The sequence below is a fragment of the Pimephales promelas genome, chromosome 15, assembly GCF_988280905.1.
Source record: "Pimephales promelas chromosome 15, fPimPro1.hap1.1, whole genome shotgun sequence".
In the NCBI taxonomy this organism is placed as follows: Eukaryota; Metazoa; Chordata; class Actinopteri; order Cypriniformes; family Leuciscidae; genus Pimephales; species Pimephales promelas.
Window position 1 is genome coordinate 24,634,541 of NC_142783.1, and position 19,731 is coordinate 24,654,271.

General features: G+C 36.8%; 1 protein-coding gene across 1 annotated transcript in view; it reads left to right on the forward strand.

Moving 5' to 3' along the window:
• Positions 1 to 14,352: 14,352 nt before the first annotated feature.
• Positions 14,353 to 19,731, forward strand: part of prkd1 (protein kinase D1) — a 37,236-nt gene continuing 31,857 nt past the window's right edge. Inside the window, exon 1 of the mRNA XM_039669346.2 lies at positions 14,353 to 15,077. Coding sequence (XP_039525280.1) covers positions 14,913 to 15,077 — 165 coding nt within the window. The 5' untranslated portion in view covers positions 14,353 to 14,912. The remainder of the gene's footprint in view (positions 15,078 to 19,731) is intronic.

Consider the following 19,731-nt stretch of genomic DNA (forward strand, 5'->3'; position numbering starts at 1 on the left):
TAGGTGTAGAGTATAGTTCGTTCCTGCTTTTTTTTTTACACTCTGAATTATATATATATATATATATATATATATACACATTTTATATATAAAAAAATATTTTATTTATAAACCAAATTTCACAGTATATAGTCTAAAGTATGAAAGAAATGTACATTTTTAGAATAACTAATTTCTACATTAAACACAACAATACAACATCGCATTTGCGGCTCTCCTATGATTAAAGGCGACACTTCCGGTTTTCTTCCCACCAGAGCCATTTCAAAATGGCAGCTGCGTTTTAGAGTGAAATTTATTTATAAAAGTAAATTATATATATATATATATATATATGTAATTCAGAACGTAAAAAAAGAAGCAGGGACGAACTATACACATATCCTATATTGGATATTAACATCCAATAGTGTAAATCGTGGCAGCAGCTTCAAGTTGGTAGTCCAAGGCATTGTTGTCTATCTGTACTTATTCAAGCTTCTTCCCACCGGAGGCTTTCGATTTCAAAATGCGTGAAATCAGCATATAGGGCATCTATGTATTTATTATGTCTATGTGTGTGAGCCCCGTTCACATGCACTACAAGTGACGTGTCGCTGTAGGTTGCCAGTGGCTGCGCTGGAAGGCGTTCCCACTACTGGTTGCCTAGTAATGTTTGTGAATGACAATGTTTGTGTTGCTTTCATGTTGTGTAGGCCCTACACAACATGAAATAAATCTTTGCCATTTCATTCACTTCAATCCGAATAGTGATGCCAAAATGTGCTTTTTATAAGCTTTGCTTCTCTTCTGCATCAGACCGCAACGTTTTTTTTCCCTCAGTACCCTTTTTCCTTTCTCACCATCTGTTAAATCATGGGGGAAAGGGGAGAAAAGTTGGGAATTAACAAGTTTCCACATGTTGCAGGTGAAAGTGGCACAATTTTTAATTATACCTGGACTCCACTAATTCCAAATACTTAATATAACAAATGGCAAATCAGCTCCTGGCTGCTCCCTGGATAATTGGGACTCGTTGTATTCAAGAGTTTCTTTAGCGTCTGCTACATTAATTAACGCTGCAATGAACCCAGCCACAATATGTTCTGTATTTGTTCAAATTGATTCCCCTGGTAGCATCTCTGAAAGGTGGGAAAGCATAGGACGATGAAGCTCCAACCTGAGCTTCATTAATTGAGCTCACAACCCACTCGGCCTGCCACTGCTCCCATTTAGCACTGTAGCTTACATATATGTTTTGAGCTGGATAGTATAGAGCAAGCTGCACTTTCCAGACCGGATTAAGTGGCATAGTAATGTCCTGGTTTAAGAAATGTCAAGTGATTTGGATTAGGGCCATTGTTTTTGCTTTCCAGGACAAATATAGAAACCTAGGAGGTTTACACTAGTGATATGGTCTATATGTCTATATGGTCTATAGTGATATGGTCTATATATAGATATACATAACAAAGTCTAGATGTCTCATCGGCGCTGCTGGCCAATGGAGATTGACATCTACACCTGGTAGCCATCTTGTCACAGGCAGCTCGCTCTCTCGTAACATCGTGTTTTAATGGTGCATGTACTTTTTAAGTAACCATAACTTGCTAAATTTTCTACCGATTTTCAAACGGTTTGGTTTGTTATAAATGTCAGAAATTTAGTTTTGACACTGCACACTTATGAATAATAAGTGTACCAATAAATAATCATCCAGAATTATAGCCACGTTAATAACGTAAGATTTCAACGAGATAAGAGTATTTGTGTCCGTGCTGATCACTCATCTTACATCAGGTACCACAGAGCCCGCCAGAAAGCTTACCTGTGACAAGATGGCCGCCGGTTATAGAGACTTCGCCGCCGTAAAACATTAGCCTTCATTATGGATATCTATGGTGTCCATCCCATGGACTGATGAGATTCTAAAATGAATTTCATGCAGAGCGGCGTATTAAATCAGGCCTCATGGAAGCAAATTCCATTTTGTCCTTTGCAGTTAAAGCCAAAATGAAGGGCTAATCTTAATCTACAAATATAATGTGCCTCCGTTTGGAAATTGCTGTCAGCAGGTGGGCAAAAATATTATCAGATTTATTTCAGTTTCAAATCTAAAGATTATATGGATGAAGATTGAATGGATGAAGAACAAAGAAAGTGATGGGTGTTCTTTTGTTATTGCAGGGAGTCATGCGTCTGACCTCATCTGCAAAAATTTTCTAGGAAGGAAAATGAAAGGTTAGTTGAATATCCGGTCCATATTCAACGGTTAGTTGAATAACGGTCCATGAGCCCCAAACCCCCATTTTCTCACTCTCTTTCTTAATCAAGCAATTTCATCCTCCCTCCTGCACTCCCTCTCTCTTTCCACACACACACCTAGAATAATTATCACGATCTGTGGTAGAGAGTGTCCTTCTGTCTACAAGCAATGTCTGCATTAACGTCCTCTCTTTCCTTCCACTGCAGACTACCTTTTTTGGATTAATTTCACCTCACCATTCTTTCTCGTTTTCTGTGAGAGGATTGCGCATAGAAGCCTGTTGTACGCCCACACACAATATCTCCTGTCTCCGCCCTTATGTGTTACAATGAGAGATAATGGCTAAGAGACAGGATTTAGAAAATGAAAGGCTTTACATTCCATAAACACATTAAAACGAGTTCTCATTGTGTGCATGTGCGTGTCTGTATGGGGAAATGTGACGAAAAGGGTATGTGAAACAGAAAATAGAGAGTGTAAGAGGGAGGGAAAGAAAGAAGAACTACTTTGTGTCTGAGTGTATTATTAAGCATTGTGTTTTCAAAAGCAAACTCAGACATTTCCAACATATTGCCAATGTGATTTCTCAGCCCAAAATATAACGAAATGTTACTGACAGGCTTTCATCATTTCATGTCATATCTTTAATTCCAATCACATCGTCCTCTTTTTTGTTTGTTTGTTTTGTTTTATAGTCAAAATAAACTGTAAATCTTTATTTTATGGCATGGCAAAAAAAAAACTGCTGCTTCTTATCATTATTATTTTTATTATTATTATTATTATTATTATATCAAGAAAAAATTATATATAAAAAAATATATATTCCAGCACGTTCAGTAATTCTCCTACAAAGATTGGTTGTAAAACTCTGTTCATTAACTCACATTTAATTTGTTGTATTTTCAAACATCATTATTGCATAATCTATAGCTTAAATAGTGGAAACAAGAGAATACGGACTAAACTCAGGAACTCAGTAAGTTAATGTAATATTATTACATTCTAATGAGTTAATTGACTGTGACGGCCACAATGAGTCAGTTCCCACTAATAGGTTTTGCTTTAATTGGCCCACATCAAACCTTAGAAACTTTTTAGTAATGGAGATAATGTCCAGATGGAGAGTGACTGTTGAATGTTTCTGAATACAATCTAATTCTAGAAGTGCGGGTGGAGGCAATGCAGGTATAATCATATCGGAGACGATATTTGTATTTGCTTTCATATTCACAAATTCACATAATGGACTGATAATATGTCATGATGTTTAAGAAAATAAAGCAATAGAACAGAAAGAGAAAGAGTAAACACAATATTTATTCTTCTCAATTTTGTATATCATCATAAGAACTGATGAATGACAATATTGGAGAATTATTTTATTGGGAAGCACAAATATATTCTTATTTTACAAGTTTTTTTTGCCAGAATTTCTCTCCATATCTCTTTTCTTTAAGTTGCAGGCTGTATTATTAGACTGTGTAAATGCATTTTTAAGAGATATTCTGCTACTACTCTGAAATTCACAGTAATTCTAACTGAAATTCACAGTAAAAAGTATGTAAAAAGTTTACAGTATTACACATTGGTGACAGGATGACACATTAGTGCCTATAAATTTTACAACTTACAAGTTGACTTATAACTATGACTACTTATAACTATAGACAGGGTCATACACACCAAGACAACACCATTAGTGAAACACACATCACACTAAAATAATGTAGCTAATAACACTCTTAAAAATATTCTTCATTTGCATTGATAGTTCTATGAAGAACCTTTGACAACATCAACAAAAAAGGCTCTTACAGAACTGTTGACTGAAAAGGTACTTTTGGGAACCGTTCTTCTGCATTACTGTCAAAAAAATTTTTTTCGCTAAAATAAGAACAACATTTTACTCTGTTAAAACATTGACAGTTTTTCATCGTGTATGGTAACTTACAGTCAACAGGTTTTTACTGTATTAGTCTTTTTCTGTAAAACACCTAAAAACGAGACGTTAGCTTGAAGCCTGGTACAACCAAACAGACAAATTTGCGCTTCTTGCGATGTATCTGTCCCAATAATGAACACCCATTATGGCCACCATGACAGCAAGACTCCTCCCTGACAGAGTGCCTCTGCATTTATACATGAATTTATGTAAAGGCATCTGGAGGAGCTGTGCCTGTGAATATATGCATGAATAAGAGAGCAGACAGACTGTCTAAAAACATTCTCTCTCCCTCACCTTAGCCCGATCTCGTTCTATCACACACACACACGGTCTCACTCAGTTGTAAGGCTGCTTTCTGGTGGCATACAGTATGCGTGAGGCATATGTTACACAAACATTGTCAGCGTACCACCATTTTATTGGTAAACAACAAAACTGAGTTTGGTCAATAAATGATCCGTGGGCGTGCCACCGAACTCAGGAAAGCCTTCGGCGAGTCCCTCAGGAGCGCCCTGCTGCGTTTGCGTCTTTTGTTAAAATATTCTTTAATAAATAACTACTCTTTAATGAGCTTCTTTTTTGGCGGCGACGCGTTTTCAGACATTTGCAGCCAAATGTCTTTTGTTATTTACAGCAGCTATTTTCATGCACGCCTGGCGTCCTCGATGTAAAATAACAGTAATTGCTGGATCGTTTGCAGGTTGTTTAGCTTGTGTACCGAGCCAGATGAGAACAGTTAATGAGCACAGCTTCCAGCGGCAATTAGTGAAGCAGTCGTGTACATCACAGATGATTTGCAATTAGCTAGCTACATATTATATACACTATGCCAGGAGTGTGCTAGGCGCTTTAGTGTGTGTTTGTTGGAAGGTGTGTGTGGGGGGTGGGGGATCGATTGGCAGGGGAGAAAGCTGTACACAGGGATGAAGGGGGTACAGGAGGAGATGCTAGCGAATATTCACACCTATTACTCATGGGAGACCTGTGCTTGAAGGGATTAGGCCCCTCCCCCTTTATTCCGCTTTACATTATGTTAATTGGTTCAATGGTCTGTTTCAGACAAAAATAATTTGTAGTTGTGCTGCAATGTGAGGCCTACGAAGCGAGGGGAGATGTAATAGTGTCACACATATGCTGGAAATGTGTTATCAGATGCTAATAATGCTGCACTTGTAGTGCGGCCATTATAATCGCAATCATTCTGAAAGAAGAAAAATGCCTTCAAAGGCGCAAAGTAATATCTATATCCATAGCCTGCGAACTTGTACGGTGATAAAACATGGAGATGTATTCCGTCTCCTATAGAAGGAATGTATACGTCAAAAGAGCCAGTGTGTTCACGGTTTATAATAGTGCCATGCATGGGAGGGGGCGGGAAATCACTTTGGAGGCTGTTTCTTGCATGACATCATACAGCACCCTCTGTGATATCTGGTAAGACTGTCAGGTCCTCTGACAGACACGCCAGATGGCTGTGTGTGTGTGTGTGTGTGGATTATTTCATTGTTGTTACACTCCAGGATAGCAGCAACGTTGACACCTTTTAGCTGCTAAAGTTCAAACCTTAAAACATGAATGCATTAGGAAAAATACTGCAACAAAAAATCATTTGCATTCATAGCGTACTTCTCCGAAGCTAGTTTGGTTGTGCGGATGGGAATTGCTACAAGTGTGTAACGTACAATTTCACTTTTGCTAAATATCATGGAGGCATGGAGTGAATTGTCGTTGCCATGTTTATACCACGTTCTGCTGTGATCTGACCTCATGATGTTTCATTTATAAGCTTGAATGTAATCTGTTCTGAACGCTGCATTTCTTTTCTTATTTACTTCATGGTGTCTTTTATATAGCTCAGGAACGAACTGAAAGGGTCAGGTGATTATGGTCATAAATAACTTTTATTCACTATACCCATGTTTATTAAGTGACAAATATGTTTGCATGCACTGTGTGTCGCTCATAAGCTTCAGGTTTTATTCTGGTTTCTGAAAACATGTATCTGTTTATTTTCCTGCTGGAGAGGAGAGCAGAAACTGAAAGTCGTGGTTTATGATACGGCTTCGTCTCCCTGACAGGACCTGTCAAAATGGCCACCGGGTGAGACAGACTCTTTGGCAAATTTCTCCCTTGTGGAGATTAATTAGACCACCAAATATGACACTGAAAGATGTGTACTGCAGATCCATGATGGAGAGCCAAATAAATATTTCAAAATGGGATTTTAAAGAGCTATAATTTAGAGGAGACTGGGACTCTTTTTCTCCAGTGAATTTCTATGGAGCATAAAGCATATATTTTTCCACACTTACTCTGGGCTACGAAAAAAAGAAATTGTTCATTTAACAGCTGTTCATTCAATAGGGGCATGTTGTCACAATAAGAACATGAAATAAACAGCTCATTTATATCACAAAAAAAACACCATAACACCACTGCCACAGACCAAAAACAGGTCATATAAACCCTCATACACATTGTCTGTAGTGTGTGACTGTGACATAAGCTGTTTCATTCTAGCAGTTCAGTTCGTAACGAAAGGAAACGTTTTTCATTTAATTTCAAACATTGAGGAAATGATTAAATTTCTTCATAGTATAACTGTATCATTTGACCCAGTTCATCAGAGGATTTTCTCTCACACACTTACAATGATATTCAGATTTTAGCAATTCTCGTATTTTACAGAATTTTCCATGTATGAAAACTGAAAATTATTTTTATTTGGTACAAATCCCATCATTGAGGGATCCTTAGAGACCAATGGTCAATCCAAAGAAGTTAGAGTTGCATGATAACAAATGCATAAGTTAGATAAATGTACTTTATAAGTAATCAAGTGTGTTGTTGTCCCAGACACATTTGGGTTAATTATCAGGAATCTAGAGACACTAAATCGAAAAGATTTTGTACCTATAAAAATGCTTTGCACAGAAGGCCCAACATTTATTTCAAAGAGGAAATGTTCAGTAGCAAAGAATGGAGTAAAGCATTACTCCAAATATGAAAACAGAAATGCATGTTGTTGGCCTACTGTGAAAAAAAAAAGATAAGGTAAGACCAAGGTAGATCTTGTAGCCAACACAATCGATACCTTCAAATGAATGATGTCACAAACCTGAGCCAAGTTAACATCAAATGGATGAAGAGCTAAATGGTCCAGGTTTGATTATGCGGCAAATCTGTCTGTAAGTGTTTTAAATCTATTGTTGGTCTTATAGCATATTTCCATTTTTTTTTGTTAAGAATGTTCTAATGTCAATGTCACATTAAAATAAGTTTTTTCAATAGTGTTTTTTTTTTTTTTTGAAAGAAAAATTTCAGACGTCAGAAAATTCAATCTAGGATTTGAATTGTGTAAAATGACATAATTGTACTTAGCACACTTTGGTGGCCTATAGACATTCCTTGACATAATATTGTGGCAGAAAGTCCTCTGGAGAGCAAGTACAAATGAAACACATTTAATATATGCTTAATTCATATTCATGCATTTTTATGAGGGGCGCCGCCAGGAAGTTATTGGGCAGAGGACTGAATACGTTTTATAAGAAGAATTATAAAATCTCTCGCCTAAACATCAGTCAGCAGAGTTGTTGTGTGATGCCAGCTGAAAGAACTAACCAACTTGAGTACAAAACAAATAACTCCATACATGTGAACAAAAGAGCACAAATTGTTAGAGGGCGGCGAGAGAAAGGCCAGACCACGGGTGTTCAATTTACAGGTTTGAAACTGTAGATTAATGTTGTCTCCCGGGAATCTATTATCAAGTGTGCTCATACATGCAACAGTGACCACCATCCGCCCTAAATCCAGCCACACCCAGTACCCAATTAGGCCTGTCCCTGGCGACTGGGCAAGGGGAGGGCCTGCCGAGGTCTGCCCTGTGCTAACGAGATGGGTGACAAGCGAGTCATTAGCGGCCTGTGACTGCAGAACTAGTGATGTGAGCCATTAGGGGACAGTATCCGTCCTCATCAAGTCCCAACTGAACGCGGGCTATGCTTCCACAGTCCCTGCCTGTCTCCACAAGCCAATTAAAGTTGTTATTGGGAGACACAAAATAATTAAAGGTGCACTTTGTTGTTTTTTATTTGGGGTGCTGAGGGACCGTCCCTGGCAGTGTTGCAATATGTTTTCTGATGTTTGCTTTTCAATTTCCCAGTTAAGTATCGAAAATAAGCCCTGGCCGGCATAACGAAGAAGCAATTTCTCATGCGAGGGTGTTGTAATCATGTCGACTATTTACATACTGCCATGATCGTGCGTCGTCATGATGTTGTAAAGACTAAACACGCCACTTGTTGATAAACATCATATGCAAAAATGAGGTGTAGCACAGTTTTCTGTCTAAAGCACTTTTTCTGTAAACACGTATATGTGCAGATTAATCCACAGAGAGTACAAAAAGTTGTATAAGTTGCACACATTCATGTATAAATACAGTATATATATATATATATATATTCATTAATTGTTTGTGTGCATATTATATATACGTATGTGTGTATGTATGTATAAAGATTTTCTTACAAAATTGAAAGTCAGTAGAACATGTTGTTTGTTTGAAGGAACAACCTTTACTTCAAATGCAAGTTCTTGCCATGGATTATAATTCTTATAGTTTATAAATGCTCTGCAGAGGGCTCTGTGACTCTACATCTGTTTTGTGAGCACATTGTCACGAGAGGATTCCCAAGTCCTCAAATTAAATGTCTCGTAGGTTCCAGACAAGAGACAGAGCATGGAGAAGATGCACAATATATGCACACACATGCAAACAAACATGCATAAATCACAAACAACTTTCCACATCATTTCATTAACAGCCTAAAACAAATATGATCAAGAATAATTGAAGTTATGCAGCTATCACCAGCCTAAACACGTTTACAAGGCCTTAAAGGGATAGTTATGGATATGCTGTCATCATTTACTCACCCTCATGCCATTCTAAATCTGATTTGCAATTCTTTCTGTGGGGGAAAGGTGTCATTGGATCTTATTGACAAAGTTCTTTTAGACCCCGAGGACTTTCTTTGCATTTCAAAATACCATTTTTCTTTTGCATAAAACAAAATCACACAGGCTTAGAAGGACATGTGAACTAATACTTTAACTGTTGTTTAACTGCCTTTAATGCATTTAGTTATGCATAAATACACTAATGCATTTAGTTTTTTTAAGGCCCTACATTTTCGTTCAAACTCGATATCCTTTCCACCAATCAATATGATGCAGTTAAATGCTGCACAAACAGAATAGATGTGCAGGCCCAACCCAAAACACTTTACTTCACACTTCTATCGGGGTATTGGCATTTACATACCCTGTTATATATGCTTCCTATTGTTATTTGAATTTCACCCAGCGAAACTACAACATTCTAAACAGGACCTTTTTGCAGAGTCCTCAGAAGTGTCATTACAGAAAAGGCGTCTTCGCTGTGGGGATTTCAATCGCTGCCAAAGTCACAGTCACAATGAATATAAAACAAACAGAATTAGCCAACAAAATGAAGACTTTTTCTCCAGATATTTAATATGCATCCCCGCTGACCACATACTAAATAAACAAGCTTTGCACAATGAAAGTTGAGCTGTCGGAGCCAGTCTTACTCACTATATATATATATATATATATATATATATATATATATAGTTTATCCAATGAAATGAACCTTTTGCATTACCAAATCATGAACCTGAGCATTAGCAAACAGTGCACAATTCCATGGGAAAGCAGGCGCCCAATTGCAAATCATTTGAATTGTAAGTTTTGTTAGCTTTGAAGATGTCTGCAGAAAAGATAATGAATGGTAACAAAAGGTCAGTGAATGAAGGACTGAATGAGATCGAGCGAGCAGAGAGGGCACAGTGGCTGAAGAGGCCCACAAAAGATTGATGAGTGGCTCTTGTCCAACAATGGTTTCACATCAGACATGCTTATTTTACTTTGATGCATGCATCAGCTTTAACCCTTTGATTTCCATAACGAGTTTATTTCAGTTCTGTCACTGTGTGCACCCTGTATTTGACGACTGGTGATTTTACATTGTATGTTATAGAGATAAACATTTGATTCCGAGATTCGAGAAAGAATAAGAAAACTTTGTTTTTAAATCAAATTACCGAAATATTCCCGAATGATAAAAGATATATATCCAGATGAAAATGTAATAGCAATATTTGGACAACAATATGAGATAGGTAATAATAACATTAAAAAATATATTATTAATATTTGCATTTCCTTGGTACTTCTGTGGAATCAATCTTATTCCAAATAGATCTTTCACTTTAACTTTGGTGTGTCACTCAGTTATATGCATGACTCAATCTTTGTTTGAACTGTGTTATGGCACATCATATTTTAGCATTACTATTTTTTTTTATCTGATTTTATTTTATATTTTCAGTTTCATTTTTGTTTCATTTTTTAACATTTTTGTTAGTTTTTTTATATGACTTATTTTTATTTCCGTTTTAGTTAACAATAATAAACCTGTATATCACATTCACACAAACTGCTCTGAATGGTGCTAAATTTCCTTTCCCCCAATATTCATGTGAAATTAAAAAAAAATATAAATATCATATACTTTGAAACTTTGATTTCCTTTTTGCCCCCCCTACTAGATGGAAAAAATAATAGTTGGAAATTATTTAGAGTTGGATAGTGTGAAATGCATCTTTAACCAAACCAAAGCACAACCTGCACTGCCCCAATATGCCACACCTGACATCAACCGTATCAGTCAAAACCTTCATGTCACAAGAAGGCTTGATGGAGCAGTCACTCCACTCTCCATAATTATAAATATAGACATTTTCCCTGTCAGTCAGATCAGCACTGAGGATGTAATGGGCGTTGAGTTAATTGCTGAGTGAGCCACAGTTAGAGAAAGAGAGAGAGAGAGAGAGAGTGAGCGGGGTACTAAACTGAAAACTGTCATTTCTGCCAAGCCCCAAATCATTTATTCTCCTTTTTCGACCATGTTACTAAATCTCTTTCCCACTTATTACATAAATTGCAATTAGAAGTCATCATGACATGCTGCTGGGGGTCCTGACCTGTAATGGCTCCAAACACAGAGAAACCTTATTATCTGTCAAGAGGTGCTTTGGCATATGCCAGCGTTTTCTCGCTCTTTCTGTGTGACATGCTCTGATAATCTTTTGACTTCCTGTCTTCTGTAATTTAGACTTATTTAAGGAAGATTATTTTACGGGCTTATGAGTGGAATAATTTGAGTTCTTTTTGTCAAATAAGAAATTCGGTGTCATGAAGAGTTTACAGAGTCAAGCAAGAATCGATGCACATGGAAAGCTTATCCACCTGGAATAGAAGCAGCATGCGAGATGTTTGCGTAAACTTAACAAAACGCTTTGCCGCAGTCGATCCTCATGTTGTATTTTACAGGACCAACCACAAAACCACAAAGAAACATGCATGAGGTAATGAAGAAAAAATGACTTGGTTTAGACTAAAAATTGGAATTCTTTCATCATTCCAAACCTGTATGACATTTGTTTTTTGTGGAACACAAAAGCCGTACAATACACATTAATAAGGTTCATCATTGTTTTGGACCTGACTGACTTTACTTTTATGGACAAAACAGAGTCATAAAGGTTTAGAATGGCATTAGGGCGAGTCATTTTTTTGGTGTGAACTACTGTATCTGTTTAATTACATAAAATAAGTTACCTCTAGGGAAAAGAATTGGTGTTCAGGCAGCTATAGTTATTTAAAAACAACATGGATTTTTTTTTATTGCAAAGTGATCATGATCCGTCAATGTGGAACAGTACAGTTGACTTAGAAATTAGATTCACAACCCATTCAAAAGATTATATCTTAGGCAAAAATGCTCCTGACTCCACCATAGTCATTTATTTTTTTCTATTAAAAAAAAAAATACTTATGACAAACAGCCAACAATATAGCTTCAAATAACACTTCCTGTTGTGAAACAAATGTTGCCACAATCAACACATCATTTGTTTGGGGAAATTTGTCTGCTCTCTGACAAAAGCGGTAGATCTGCGTGGGTCTAATTTGACCTAAAACAAGCAGTCCTGTTAGTGATCTCTCTAATTGAATCGAGTGATATTGGTGGCCTTCTGTATCGTACTACAGCAGTGATGAACACAGTTACTCTATGCGTGGGAGGCGAGCATCAGCTGGCCTCTCCTAGCAACTACAAGTCCTTGAGCCCTTCTGTTTACAAAATGCCGGCACACACGGAGGTGCATGAACACAGTTGGCCCACTCAAGCCTGGTCTGAGTTATTTGGATCCTAACAAGTTTCTTTCTAAATAAAACACATTTAATAAGCCACTCAACTCTGTCTCGGAAAAAGCTACAACTATGTGCCCTTACTAATTTGAACACTGTATACTATATACTTAATTATATTATATTATATTATATTATATTTATACTTCAGTTATTTTCAGGAAAACTCATGGCTTATAGTTCCAGGCAGGTCTTAACTGCATTTCATGACCATATGATGTCAATTATTTCAAATGCTGCCTACAACAGCAAAATAACCAAAACCCACAGTGACATTAACCAGGCAAATAAATAAAATAAACATTAGGATAGAAACGACAAATTATTTCCTTGTTTTTTGCCACAAAATTATGTTTTATTATGTAGGTAAAGCCTACTATCTTTCTTCTGCTCTCTCTTTCACTCAAACACACACGTACAGATACACACTCTCACAGAAACACGTTGTCAGCGGTTCTGCCGTGTTGTCTTCGGGTTCTGTTGTCAATAGGCGTTCAGTGACGCTGATGACGTGTCTCATCTAGTGGGTCCGTGTATTCGGGTCAAATAAAGATGGCAGGGCAAAAAAAAAATGACAAAATCCTTAGACACGTTTGCAAAGATTGTTCAGACTGTAAACGAAGCTCAGGCGCACTGATAGCACGTCAGCAGCGTCTTACGTCACTGAAGCGGATTGACAACAGAACCCGGAAGACAATACATTGCTGAATAAAGTCGTCGTTTTTGTTATTTTTGGACCAAAATGTATTTCCGATGCTTCAAAACATTCTAACTAACACACTGATGTCACATGGACTACTTTGATGATGTCTTTATTTCCTTTCTGGACAAGGACAGTTTATCATACATACATTTTCAATGGAGGGACAGAAAGCTCTTGGACTACATCTAAGATATCTTAAAGGGATACTCCACCCAAAAATGAAAATGCTGTCATCATTTACTCACCCTCAAGTTGTTGCAAACCTGTATGAGTTTATTTCTTCTGCTGAGCACAAAGGAAGATATTTTGAAGAACGATTGGAACCAAACCAATCTAGTGTGTGTGTGTGTGTATAAATATATGTATATAAATATAAATATAACATTATCAAATAAATAATACAAATTATTAATAAATAAAGGAAGATATATTGAAGAACGATTGGCACCATTGACTTCCATAGTAGAAAAAAAATACTATGGAAAAATACTATGGCAGTCAATGGTGCCAATCGTTCTTCAATATATCTTCCTTTATTTATTAATAATTTGTATTATTTATTTGATAATGTTATATATATATATATATATATATATATATATATATATATATATATATATATTTATATACATATATTTATACACACACAAACACATATACACACACACACATATATATATATATATATATAAAATCGAAATAAAATAGTACATTAATTTAATTGGGCAAAAAAGGTTTTGACCACCACGTGAAAAGCACCAGATGGTTAAGAGATTCTGCTCCCTATGTGTGAATGACTTATTGAGAAAGTTCACTTTTTAAACTTTTTTTACTTCAGCAATAATTTGCCAAGTCTAGTCTTCGGCAAATTTTGTCTCAAAAGAGATCAAACTTAAGTCTGAGCTCTGAAGCATTCAAAATTTTATGATTTAATTTTCATGTCAGCTCAAAAAGTGACTGGTCCCCACAATGTAGGTGATTTCAGGTTTTACTATAGGCTACTTGTGGGGATATTTGGTCCACACAATGTAATATAAACATGAACACACACACTGACACACACACACACACACGCACGAGCGCCCACATAGGCTAAAACAATCAAAAACTTTGGCAAGCGAATTACAAGAGATTTTCTATAGAAAATGTATCAGGTTGTTTAAATTTCAACTCGTAACAGCATTAGAAACATCTGTTAAAAAACAATAAGCGAAATATTCTTCTTACACTGTTGTATGCCCCATATGGTTTTCCGGAAGTATTTTGGAGGAAACTATGGTTACCATGGCAATTTTTTATTATCAGGGAACCGACTCTATTTCATCTGACCTGTAAACGAAAATAATCGCATCTATGTTTTAGAGCGGAAAGAATTAATCCATAGAACAGAAACTTTGACATTCACATCCCCGTTCGCCATTGCAGCATCATCTGAACCTCCGTTATGAAGGAACCAGCCAGGAGGCGGTGTCTGATCAGAGTCCAACATTAAACATATCTGACGTCTATATCTCCATCGTCGCATCTCAATGTCAAAATAACTATTTTCATTTCTGTGCTATAGATGTTCCTTCAAATTCGCGTTTTCCGTCTGTTAACCCGCTGAGCGTCTTTGGGGATCTGAAGTTTGCCTCAGTTTGCGCAACCGGTGTGTGAACTCGATCAAACAGCCCTATTTGATCGCTGTCCAGGGGAGACACCAGGGGATTCATATGAGCGTGCCTCCGGTGATCCGACCGCCGAGCCCCCTTCCGGGGTCGCAAGGCATTTCCTTCCAAATCCAGATCGGGTTGAGCCGGGAACCCGTCCTGCTGGATTCCGGCGAGTTCAGCCTGGCGCAGGTCCGAGAGATGGCATGCTCCATCGTAGACCAGAAGGTAACAATTTCCATTTTCCCTCATCTCTCATTCATTGCCACTCCAGTAAAAACATCATAGATGTCATCCTAAATAGGCTACTATTTGACGAAATGACTGTCTGGAGTTTAGAAATAACTTTTACTTGTTACTTGCACGTTTGCTGGAAACGGGGGTTTGTCGCTTATTTTCTTTCCAAACTCACATCATTTTAAGTCACGACGAACTTGAAAGTTTTATTTAAATATTGGCTTTTGAGTTGATTTTAATATGATCTTCATTGGGTTTTGTCCGTGAATATTAATTTAAAAATCTGTTAGGCAGAACATAGGCTTACAAATAACTTTCAAAATACTCAATGAGAAAAAAAATGATATAGAAAATGGCAGTAAAATGAATTCTTGTCAGACTAGGAGTTTACTTCATAACCTGAAGCAGCAGAATCACACTGGTTGTTCTGCATTGTATTTTCCATTGACAGTGATGACGACACGGTGACGTTGGGTAGGCTACTTATTGAACCAGTGAAGGGCTTGTACTACCACACATCAGAGTACTGCAGGCCTGTCTCTCCTACTGAAATACATTCTTTCAGAACTATTCACTGGATTGTGTCCAGGAGATTTTTCTTTAATTTGTTGATAGTTGGGATATTCTGTCACAGTGCAAATTTATGTTACATTGAGTGAACATCAGGGCAAGGAAGGAATTATTTTGGTTCATCTGACAAGATGGTTGAATAAGTTGGCCTTGAACGTGAGAAATTATCAGATTAAATTAATAGAAATTGTTAAACCAAACAAAACATAACCTGCATTGTTTTTTTGTGTTTTTTTTTTTTGGAGTTGTACTATACTTTTCTGCCATGAGATACTGCTTTGACAAAATTACACTATAAAAGTATACTTAAGTGTAAATGTCATTGAATTTAGCAATAGATTAACAAAAAATGTACAGAGACTTTAAGACTACATGTAAGACAAATATTTATAGTTGTGTGTCATTTTTTTATTTCTACTATTATTTTGGCAGATTGGTTTATCACCAGTTTCAGAGGGCAGGCTTAAGCTAGTTCTGGAGTAAAATGCATGTTTTAGCTGTTTTAACTAAAAAGCAACTTGCCATTATTATGTCTCAAAAATGCATACCAGTAATATAAGGAAAGTTATTTCCTTATATTACTGGAAATAACTTTATAAGGAAAGTTTTTCTTTATAAGGAAAGTTTATAAAAGCTACTTAAATGTCCTAATTGAACTAAGCCCTAATCCTGGCTTAGTCTAAGCCCTCTCTGTGAAACCGGAGTGAAAATAATATTGTTTCTCCAAATCCATTTTTTTTCCTGGAACAGAAAAATGTTAGTTAGCAATACCCATGTCTAAGTTGCTCTTTTCCATCCTTTCCTTCTCCCAGTCAAACACAATGCATTTTTGATACACAATAACTGAAGTGAAGTTTCTATATGTCAAGTGCATTTTGCGTATCATGAAGGCATCGGGTTTGAACTTATTTAATGTTTTCCTCACACAGAAATAACTGTGTGGCTTTAGAAGTCTTAGAATATCGCGAACAAGTCATGCGGATTTTAATTTGTTAACATCCATTCTTATATGGAAATTAGCTTTCTGATAAATACCTTAAATGCTTAGCCTGGGTTTCCCCATTCCTGGGCATTCCTAAACCACGCCTCAAATACGAGAAATTGAACATGTGGTTTCCAGACCACATTTCATTCTCAATGATTCGTGGTCTGACATTAGCCAGGCTATTAAATGCTTTTCATTCTGATAAATAGGGTTTGTGGTTATGTTTTTTTGTGGAATGACATGGAATGACATGAAGGCAAAAACCACACCTGACTATGCAGTACAAGAGAGCATGTGAACTCACAAGTGCTTACAGTAGTAATAAAGTTCTAGTCTTCTGTGTAGATTCGCAATCTCAGAAATCGCATAACACAGCAGTCAGATTGTCACCACCCCTTAAAATGCACATAAGATGACATCTGCACAGTTATTAATATCTTTTGGCGAAAAGTGTTTTCTGTTTTGTAAGCACCTGCGCTGTGACACCTCAACAGAATGATACTAGCTCCATAAATATTACGCATTGTGTGCATCTTACAAAGTTTGTGATGAGACACGAGGTGTTGACAACAACATAATTTCCCACCATTATCAAACATTGGTTTCTTCCTAAATCTCTTTCTCTCCCTCGCGGCTTCCTAGTTTATTCTGTGACACAAAGTGTGGAGGTTGCAGTCTGTGTTTTAAGACACACAGGTGTTAAAATACAGAGCAGTATTTTGATAAGCACAACAACAACAAGCATCATGTGATGCTTAACAAGAAACACCTTTTTTTAGGTCTGACGTTGTCAGGATGAGTTTAGGAAAATAGAATTACTTATTTAGTAGAAAAAACGTGAATGAGAACAACAGATCTGCATCCTGGGTGCCTTCAACGCCTTGCACACGTTCTCTTGCTCTCTTGAGCATAAGCATTCAAAGCATTTAACACTTTAAATAGTTAGATGTGAGATGTTGAATAAGTGTGCATGAGGTGAAGGTGACATTGTTGTGCAGACAGTCTCAAACAATGCTGTGCTTGTATTGTTTGGTTGTATTGGAATGTGTTAGAAGGGGATGGGGGAAGTTTGTTTCGTTTTTATCTACCTGCCTGCAGCACTGTGCAAAATAATTCAGACAACCCAGAGATGTCACACTTCACTTTCTTTTATCGTTTATTGTTACATTTAGGGCAAGTCTGATAATATAATATAATTCTATAACTCTAGGACTGTTTGTTCATCATGTTACATTTCGTGCCATAAGCAGATTTTGTCTTTAAAGGAATAGTGACATCCTCACCATTTAGTCATCCTCATGTTCTTCCAAACCTGCATGATTTTCTCTCTTCCGTGGAACACGATGAGACATTTTAATAATGAAATCAAATGAAGCTTTCAAGCTTCAATTAGGACACAAAAGCACCATAAAATTTCATAAAATATTCTAAATGTGGTCCATGCTACTTGCATGCTATATTCCATTTGATTGCTTCAGATGACTTGGAATCATTGAGTCAATAAGTAATAACTTGGTCAAATTGTTTTTGTGAAATGGATCAAATGATTCAAAGAGATCTGACTAAAAAGAAAGATTCATTCATGAATCTGACATCACCACTTCTCTCTTTACTTTAATGCGGCAAGAAAAGCTACACCCTTAAAATTAGCTGCTTTTGCATCATTGGGCCAAACTATTCTCGTTGCTGAACCGTTCCCTTGTGGAGCTGATAACGGAACGCTTTTAGAATGTAATACAAATTCGTCAGTCCTTGCCTTGGCAACGCAAGAGTTAAAAGACAGTATGAGATGTATGTAATGACTGCTTTATGGAGGATGATCAGATATTCATTTTAATTTATTATTATTATTGACTTGTGTTCACTTCACTAAAATAGCATGCTTAGCCAGGTATCAAGAAACTGGTAGCCAGGCAACAGACAAGTGAGTGACCTATCCTGAGTGGCGACGTCACTACACGCATACCAGCACGGTTGGCTAACAATTGTGAGAATTCCAGCACGAATAATCATGGCGTGCTGAACCAAGCTCTCGTGGAGATATAACGGGAACCACTCCTTACCGTTCTTAGAATCACTAGGCCTGACGGTGGACAAGTGGCTATTGGTTCCATGAAGTACCTTTAACATTCCTGAAACCTTTCCATTGCATAAAATAAAATGTCCTTAATAGTGAAAACGGTTCTGTAGATTGTACATAAACTGTAGAAGAAAAAAAATTTATTTTAAAGGGGTTCTATTATTTCATTTTTCCAACTTTAGTTAGTCTGTAATGTTGAGCATAAAAAAAGATCTGTAAAGTTACAAAGCTCAAAGTCCACTTTATATATCTCCAAGGGAGATATTTTATTTACAGCATACACTTTCCAAGAACTACAACAAACAACTCGTTTGGACTAAAACTAGTTTTTTCCGGGCTTTGTGAAGTCATAATGTAACTCATTTAAATAATCCCTGCTCACAGAATATGCAAAAAAGGGGACGAGGGGTAAAAAAGAGGTAAAGAAAAAAATTACAAGAGGTAAAAACGATATAAATACTGTTCGTTTTCTCACACAAACCGTTCGTTTCGTGTCTTAGGCCATCAATGTGTACTTACATTGATGTGAACCCAGGCTGGACCCCATAAATCTCCATTATATGACTGATAGACAAGAACGGTTTGATCTAAAAATATCAAAATTGAAACTACTGCAGAAACAAAGAGACCTACATCTTGGATGCCCTTGAGGTAAGCTAAAACATATCAAAAATTAATTTCAAAGTGAACTATCCCTTTAAGTCTGAATCAGTTAAAAATTTACCCCATCCTTATTATTTACACCTGAGCACATGAAACTCGTGGTTATTGTAATGTGCAAATCACAACAGACTGGGACAGCTAACCAATCACAACACATTTCATATTTCGGAAGGAGTGGCTTCATCGAAACAGGAACTAAAGACATATTTGAGCCAGATTGGGGAGAGATGTGCTGTAATATGCCATAATAGGACCCCTTTAAGAACTATTCACTAAAAGTTATTTAGAGAACTTATAATGGTTCTTCTATGGCAATGCTGTGAAAACCACCTCTTTGGGGTTTAGCG